Source organism: Sinocyclocheilus rhinocerous, unplaced genomic scaffold (assembly GCF_001515625.1).
Source record: "Sinocyclocheilus rhinocerous isolate Xijiao unplaced genomic scaffold, SAMN03320098_v1.1 scaffold1155, whole genome shotgun sequence".
NCBI lineage: Eukaryota > Metazoa > Chordata > Actinopteri > Cypriniformes > Cyprinidae > Sinocyclocheilus > Sinocyclocheilus rhinocerous.
The window spans coordinates 47,502-56,103 of record NW_015629044.1 but is presented as its reverse complement, the minus strand read 5'-3'; the positions used below and the strand labels follow the sequence as shown (position 1 = coordinate 56,103).

The 8,602-nt window shown below is 37.1% G+C and overlaps 1 protein-coding gene across 1 annotated transcript in view; it reads left to right on the top strand.

Annotated features, from left to right (window-relative positions):
* Nucleotides 1-5,378: 5,378 nt before the first annotated feature.
* Nucleotides 5,379-8,602, top strand: part of LOC107738630 (voltage-dependent T-type calcium channel subunit alpha-1I-like) — a gene marked incomplete at its 3' end in the record, with an annotated part of 39,360 nt that continues 36,136 nt past the window's right edge. Inside the window, exon 1 of the mRNA XM_016550412.1 lies at nucleotides 5,379-5,468. Within this exon, the coding sequence (XP_016405898.1) occupies nucleotides 5,379-5,468 (90 nt within the window). The remainder of the gene's footprint in view (nucleotides 5,469-8,602) is intronic.

The window sequence follows — 8,602 nt, the reverse complement described above, 5'->3', positions numbered from 1 at the left end:
GTGACTGAGTGTGGAATCATGGGAGTTGTGGTCTTCATCCCCACAGCCGATGCAATCCGACGGGACTCGTGTTCATGGATGTTCATGGATGAGCTAATGATTTATTAATGTAGTAGGGTGAGGCTGAAAGCCGTCGAAGCGAAACGAAACCGCTGACCGAGCGTGACACACGGCTCGAAAGCAGCGGCGCTTTTATTATGCCACAGTCGACCGCTTCCGCTGCTTCCGGTCGTGAGTATGTGGGGAAAAAAGCAGTGCTGTTTTATCATACTAGATACATTTGAAAGTTCTGTTATAATGCTACTCTGTGCGGTCGTCACCTGTCTATTAAAACGCACAACATATTAAAGTGTCTTTGGTGTTTCCATGTTTTCTACAAAAAACGGAAATTGAGGGGTTATGACGTCATTGGCAGGCGACACAATGACACTATAGACACGGTCCGTGTCACAAGTTAAAATTGCTTATTTCTCTTGATTTAAACATTCTTCGAAACATTTGGGATAATGTAAGTACACAAGTCAGCAAAATATATAACACTGTTCTAGTGGTTTTTGGATATTTTAATAAAAAAATCTTACATATTGTGCCTTTAACTGTCACCGTCCCGCTAGCAGGATGCCTAAGTTTACTTAAATATATTATGATTAAATCCTAATCTAATCATGGCAAACTATATATCTTTGGAAAGGTCTAAGACTCCTAAATAGATATTTTACCACTGTTTGTTGTTAAAAAATTTGTAGGAACAGTAATAGATTAATTTATGACAAGAGTGCACCTCAAAACATATATTTCATAACAGGAGTTCTGACCTTTGTCACAAATGTTTTTTTTTTTTTCGTTTTCCTTATCAGGTTTTAGTAATCATCATAAATTATATATTATTTGAAAGCTTAAAACCTCAAAATTCATCCTATGAAAACCATTTTGAAATCGGACATTGCTTTACCATAGAAATGGTACTTTAATAGCTTTTAGCGGGCTACTCCCCCTTAGTGCGGGGTGTCATATTACAAAATGTATTACGGTCTTTTGGTATCAATCCTTTTTATAATCTTGACAAAATACAAGATTCTCAAGAGTCTCAAGATTTCATATTTGGTGGTTATTTTGTGATAGAATACTGAGAGAGACAGAAAAATGTTTGGACGGCATCCGGTGGCTGTTTGTGGTATAACACCTAAACAAAATTGCATAGGAACCTCAATTATTTTAATATCAACTTCAAATTTGGAACATAACTCATTTAGACACATGGCTTTTATTTATATCAACTTTGGATTAAAACCTATTTTGTAAAATATTTATTTTATATACAATAAAAATAGTACAGTACATTTTCTTTACAGTAAATTTTAACTTCTAGAACTTTTTATGCTTTCATTAGGGGGGGGGGGGGGACAGTTAAGAGGTTAAATAATTCATCAAAGAATCCTGAAAAAACATGTACTCAACTGTTTTAAATATTAATAATAATAATAATGTTTTTTGAGCAGCAAATCATTATATTATATATAAATCATATTAGAATGATTTCTGAAGGATCATGTGACACTGAAGACTGGAGTAATAATGCTGAAAAAAATCAGCTTTGAAATCACAAGAATAAATTACATTTTAAAATATATTAAAATAGAAAGCTTTTGCTGTATTTTGGGTCAAATAAATGCAGGCTTGGTGAGCAGAAAATAATTATTTAAAAAACATTAAAAATCTTACTGTTCAAAAACTTTTCGTGGCTGTCTTAATCAGCTAGCACTTGTAACTGATCAAGCTGCTCTCAAAATGAACTTGTTTCGTCACTAATCACGCTTATCATCCATCTGCTCCTCCTCTTCTCTCTTGTTCATCTTTCTCTCTCTCTCAGTGCTACGCTTAATCACTGTATGGGCATTGGTGCTGTGTCATTTTCCTGATGGGCCTCAGGAGGCCTGATTGTAAGTGTTTGTGATTAGCTGTTGATACTCTGACCCTCCTCTTTCCCTGCTAAGAGCTTTCTAATACATCATGCATGATCTTATCATTGAGCCATTTTGCATACTTATCAAAGGTACGCCAAACCTTTGTCATATTGGCCAACGGTGAGTAAATTGGGAATATTTACTCTCCATTAGAGCTGCAACAAATTATTATTTTGATAGTTAATATAACGATTATCAGAATGATTCGTCTTGCGCTGCAGCGCCACACTGGTCAAATTGCGTTATTGCAGGCCCTTGCATTAGGTGATTTGAGATCAAACAACAATTTGACAAAAATATTTGATATGTCGTCTAATCGTTTCAATCCTGCTGCCCATAAACATTTTAGTTTTTATTAAAATAAATATGTATGTCCTTGTGATCTGCCTACATAGAGTAAAATAACATTCTATTTAAAAGATGAGCTAGCTTTTGTATCTCTCTTTTTTAACTATTTTGCATATTTAATTTGATTTAAAAGACAACTTTGCAGACTTACAACCAGCTTTGTATTGTTACGGTGTTGGTAGTATATGTAAACATAAAATGTGTATGCTTTCTATGTCACCTGCATGAGATATCCCTGTTTATTCATCAGAAATAAACCCGCACCCAGATATCCCGTTTATTTGACAGCCAGATGACATATTTTACATGACTCGGGTGACTTCTACAGACAAATAAATGTCTTTATGTGTGTTCAGGTAACATGGAGAGAGAGTACACGTAGTTCATTTCGTATACTACCCAATAATGCCTTATTCTACATCCCTAATCCTACCCAATACCTAAACTTAGCAACTACCTTACTAACTATTAATTTAGGAATTTATTGAGCGAAAAGTCGTAATTAATAGTGAATAAGTGTTCCCTATTCTAAAGTGTTACCTAAATCGTGTTATTGATTATAATGGGAGTTTTGGTGAAAATGCAGAAATCAAATCACTGATAGACTCGCATTGATCTTGAAGTAAGGGGCGGGTCGAGGAGAATTGTGACGTCACAATGCTCACAATTACAAATCTGGGCATTTCAGAATGCTACAAAAGAATAATTCACATTTTAAACTGCAGAGTTAATTTTGAGTTTTGTAACGTGCTGTATGTTTTTGTTGCAGAGTAACCTCTCGTATGTGTAAATATCAAGAGCATTTTGATTCTCCATTTCATGCCCCTTTTAATAAATTCCAGCATTTGATTTTTAAGGACATTTTTATTCACTTTTGTATGATAAACAGTCCTGGAACTGTGTTTGGTTGCCACTAGATAGCCAAAGTGAGATCAGGTCCTGAATCAAAATCAGCTGCAAATCCTCATCCTCACTGATCCTACTGTGACTATCTACGTTTTTTTCCCCAATAACATCTTTGAGTGAAATGTTTTCCTTGTGTGCATATGATTGTCTCATTTCACACCCCGTCAGCCTTCTTTCCATCTTTCTTTAAATAAACGGGCCATGTTTCTGTCAATCTATCGGCCTTGTCTCTTTCTCTTCCTCTCTCTCTCTCTCTCTGTGATGTGTACTGTTAGATTGATTCTGTGCTCCTGTCCCTTTAATGTCATTTAAGTGTTTCTGTGGGCGCTATTTTCCCTCTGCCAAAAGCTCGCCTTAGAACCTGATGAGGTATCCACAATAATATAAAAAAGAAAGGAGCAATTTCCTGCAGTAACCATAGTGAACACTTTACAGCATGATGCGGGTGCTTGCTTTAGCCCTATGGAGGTTGCGGTCTCCATTCTAATGATTAAAGCAGGAACACAAGCCTGCGAGGCTATTTACAATATTACACACGCAAGTTCAGAGTGTGGCCAACACTGTGGCAAATCCCTTAGTCTAATAGCACATGCATATTGAAATGTAAAAATTTTTCTCATTGAAAGTTTGGATGTAGTTGAAGGGAAAAAAAAGTGAAAAATTGCCCATAAATCACATTTTACTGAGTGCCAGAAGACTCTTTCCGGTACAGTGCATTTTTGGTAGTTCCAAATTAATTGAGGAATGTATAGCGCTGTTAGATCCAGCACAAATCAAAATCAGCAGCCCTTTTGTTCTGTGGCTAATGCAGTTCAAACACTGGAAAAGGTTTCATGAAAACAAGAAATAAAAGACAAGTGTTGGAGATGAGAGGCAAGAGGCAGAGAGAAAGAGAGAAACATGATGGAGTGAACAAGGAAGTTAAACGAGGAGGGGTAGACGTTATGTGCAAATAGAAAAAAATAGCTCGCTAAAAGGTTGACCAACCTGGAGGAAAAGACGGAGTAGAGTAAATTGAAAAAGAAATGGTCCATAAAGGTGAAGAGATGAGGCTTGTAGAGATTTAGTGGAGAGGCCTGAAGATTTCACGCCAGTTAACAGGCCTGAGGGAGGAGGGGGTGACAAATGCCTTTTCAGTGTATTTTGTGTTTCTTTGTGATGTGCGTTTGCTGTGAAGGTTGCATTCACTGAGTGGAGTCTTCTTTGGATTGGTCTAATTCATACAGTACAGTGTTTGTTAATTTGATGAGTTTACATTGGCATGAAATAATAAATTATACCGTCATTGTAAAGTAATATATACTGTATACACACAATAAACAAGATATTACATTGTGTGATGATCGGTGAATATTTTATGCTTATGAAGCAAATTCAGGAACTTTTTTAATAGCATTATTAGTGGTGTCATAAATCAACCCCAAACACAGCTAATAATAGAAGATAAATCTGAAAAGCTAATCTTGTTTCTGAATTTGAAAGTATTAAACTGCAGCATGGAACTTACTCTGCTAGAAATTGTGTAGCAAACTGCTAAATTAGACAACCATTCAAAAGTTTGGGGTCAGTAAGAAAAAAAAAAAAAAAAAAAGTCTCTTATGCTCACCAAGGTTGCATTTATTTTGTCAAAATACACTAAAAACGTGTAATCTTGTGATATATGATTAATTTAAATTCATTTAAATGAACTGTTTTCTATTTTTATATATTTTATAATGTAATTTATTCCTGTGATGGCAAAGAGTTTTCAGCAGTCATTAATCCAGTCTTCATTGTCACATGATCCTTCAAAAATCATCCTAATATACTGATTTGGTGCTCAAGAAACATTACGCATTATCAATTTTGAAAACAGTTCAACAGAATTCTTTAATGAATAGAAAGTTCAAAAGTACAATTTATTTGAAACTGATATCTTTTGTAACAATATAAATGCCTTTATTGCTCTTGCTGAGTAAACAGCTGAGTAATTTCCTTCAGAATAAAAATCTTACTGACCCTCAAACTAGTGTATGTTCTAGCATTGTGATAGCAATTTTCCCACAGTTAAGCACCTAATTAAAAAAAATTCTAATTTTGTGTATTATTGTAATTACTTGTCTGCTGATAAATATTAGCCTTAACATATGCTTCCTCACGTGGTTCGAGCGCATCAGTATCATGGTGATCCTGCTGAACTGCGTCACTCTGGGGATGTACCAGCCCTGCGAGAACATAGACTGCACCTCAGAGCGCTGTCAGATTCTACAGGTCAGTGTGGACACATAAACACGCAAACTAACTCTGTTCCAAAACATACTGAGCAACCTACTAAGGCAGCATCCTAAATGTCATAGAGCAAATGGCCTGTCATTCCTCACCCAAAACATAAGACTAAATTAATTCTGTTTCTCAATATCTCTTCTCAAGTCTTTGATTAAACAGCTCATTTGATGTGGTCTCATTTTATGGTGCCTTTATGACCTTTGTGGGTCTTCTAATTTTTGGTTACCTGGACTTTCAGTGTATGGAAACCTCTAAGGTTTCATTAAAATTATCTTAATTTAATTAACCAAAAGTCTTAACTGACATAAGGGTGAGTAAATGATGACAGAATTGTCTTTTTTTGGGTGAACTATACCTAGTGCATATTACTACCCTAAGGTACAATTATACACCTTTTAGGAGTAGATAAAGTACACAGTTGTCCATTTGAGGGTGCTGCCCCAATGACAAGCTTTGTACCCTTTGTACAAAGGGTTTTATTTTCCCTGACACTCACTCTGAGAGGTTGAGAGGCGGTTGTGTTGACAGAGGATGGCCTTTAATTGCTTATGTCATCTTTTGGGAGCTTTGGGGACGTTTTTATGTGTCCTCTAAACTCTCCATGCATCCACTGTCCCAGGAGCCCTGCTGTGTTCATTAGCTTGCCTGGATGTGATGGCTGGGTCCAGGGAGTCTGTTCAGAGACCTCACATAAAAACGTATATGATCGTTGTGTGGTAGAAAAAGCATTGCCTATGTCTCTGCTCCAGTTCGGCTTTCATGGCACAGCTTAATCATGAACACGAGGGATTAGCTCACCTTAAAAACTCATCATTTACTCACTCATGTTCTTCCACCTGTATGACTTTCTTTCTTCTGTGGAGCACAAAAGGAAATACAGTATTTGGAATGATGCAGTTGGTGATGATCATTCTTTTCCATGTAGTTACACTGAAGGTAGACTAAGTCTTTCATGCTTTAAAAAGGACACAAAACACCATAAAAGTATGATAAAAGGGGGTCAATATGACAGCTATATTATGAGACTATATTCCTAATCTTCTGCTGAAGTCTAAATTTAAGGTATTCACTGAAAATCTTGACATCTACCTTAACTTACATTTGCAAGTTTATGAAAGCAATGTCAGAATCATGAACAAATTCATGATTTGTTTGAGTCAGTATTGAGTTTTTATTTATTTATTATTTTCACAAAACTAAACTAATGGTGTTTCAGGGTGTTTGTCGTTCAAATGTGGCTTAAGAGGACTTGGAAAATAGAACACATGTTGTATAAACCACTTTTATGATTTCTGCTTTTCTGCTTTTTAAAACAATTCATTGTAATTGGAGGGAAAAGAGCAAGCAGTACAAATCTTCCAAATATTTTATTTTGTGTTTCGTGGAAGAAAGTCATTCATATGGGTTTGGAGCAACATGAAACTAAATAAATGTAAAAGTAAATGATGACTTTCATATTCAGATATCCGTTGAAATAGTAGTAGTATTTTCCCCACACTTTTTTCATAATATTCACCAATGTATGCATGACTGTAAGTCACGAATGTAAGTCATCTTATAGGCTTTTAGTCCAAGAGATAAGTTATCGAGAATGACTAGGCCTAATGACTAGGTTTTCTGCCAAATTGAATGAGTTTTATAGCAATTCCCAGTCACTTTTCACAGTGCATATCCCAATTAAGAAATAATGCTGACTTTGAGCTTACCTCATATCTCAGGCTTACCTGTGAAAGTGGCTTACGTTACGGCGGGCCAGAGCCATCAGACGTCAACTTTACCTTCTCATAGGTGCCGCTGAAATGGAGTGAGAGCCATGACTCAATGTTTTATCAGTCAAGATGAACAGTATTCCCTCAGTGAGCTCTCGCTGTTCAGAGCTGTACTTTCATTGTGTAAAAAGAGTTTTGAAGAGAGAAATGCAAATTAAGAAGGTCTGCAATGCAATATTTCTCACATTAGCTTTTTGGATTGACTGCAAAATAAAAAGACGGGGTTGAAATGAAAACTGTGTGGGCAGGAACGAAAGTCTGTCTCTCTCCTGCTTGCTGTGTGTGTACGGACTTGTATAGAGAGCCATATGTCAGGTATGGCGCGTGGAAGAAGGTAGCTTTAGAGGAAGCGTCCTCTTGGCACCATGAGGTTTGCATCCTCTGGTCCCACAGGAGATCTTAAACTAGTGCTGTTCTGCTCGCCCGCACCGGCCGGTTTCAAACTCTCCGTTTCTCGTGTGGGCGGCCATCCAAATTGGCATCGCTGCCCAACGGCCCCCTCCCTGTATCACACATAAACACGCTGTAGTGTGAAACAAAACCTGTATCAATTCTGCTTGGCAACTGGGGACATGCAAAGTGACTAAGACTAAGGGGCACAACGTAACAGACGTTCTATTTTCTGCATGCGTGTGCAAGAAAATTACACTTCTCACATCGTTATAATTATCCCTGCAGGGTTGAACTTAAAAACTGAACGAGTGACCAACATGAGAGCAGAAAGAAAGCCAATGATGAGGGCGATCGCGGCTTGACTGGTCTGTGTAATCAGTCGCTCGAAATCCCAGCTATATCTGTGGCGCCGTAATGAGAACGCAGCAGGGCTTTGACAGCGACAATCACGCGTCGGAGTGTTTGTAAGGAGCTAATTAACAGCCCTCTTTAAGTCTGTGTACTCACGCGACTCAATTGTTTATGAAAGAAATGCTTTCTGCCAAATGGATCATCTGCTCTGATCGTCAGTCATCTCAGCGACGGTTGGGAAACGAGATCCAGGGTGGGTCGTCCAGGGTCAGGTGAAGTAAGGGTGAACAGGCTGGGTGCTGACTGGACTTCATGGTTTCTTTTCAGGCTCATTCAGCTTTTGACTTCTGTCAAAATCTCATTAGCTCTCATTGGCAGTCAGATACTGTACATTAGAAAAAAACGATGCCGTGCAACACATTGTAAGTATTTTGGTTACTTAGTCCTTCACAGAGCAAATTTGAATGCTCAGAAGTTATATCTGCAAAACATACAGTTCTGTAAATTAAAACAATTATGAGAGTTGTTATCTTGTTATGTAATTGTTTATCTATCTATCTATCTATCTATCTATCTATCTATCTATCTGTCTGTCTATCTGTCTGT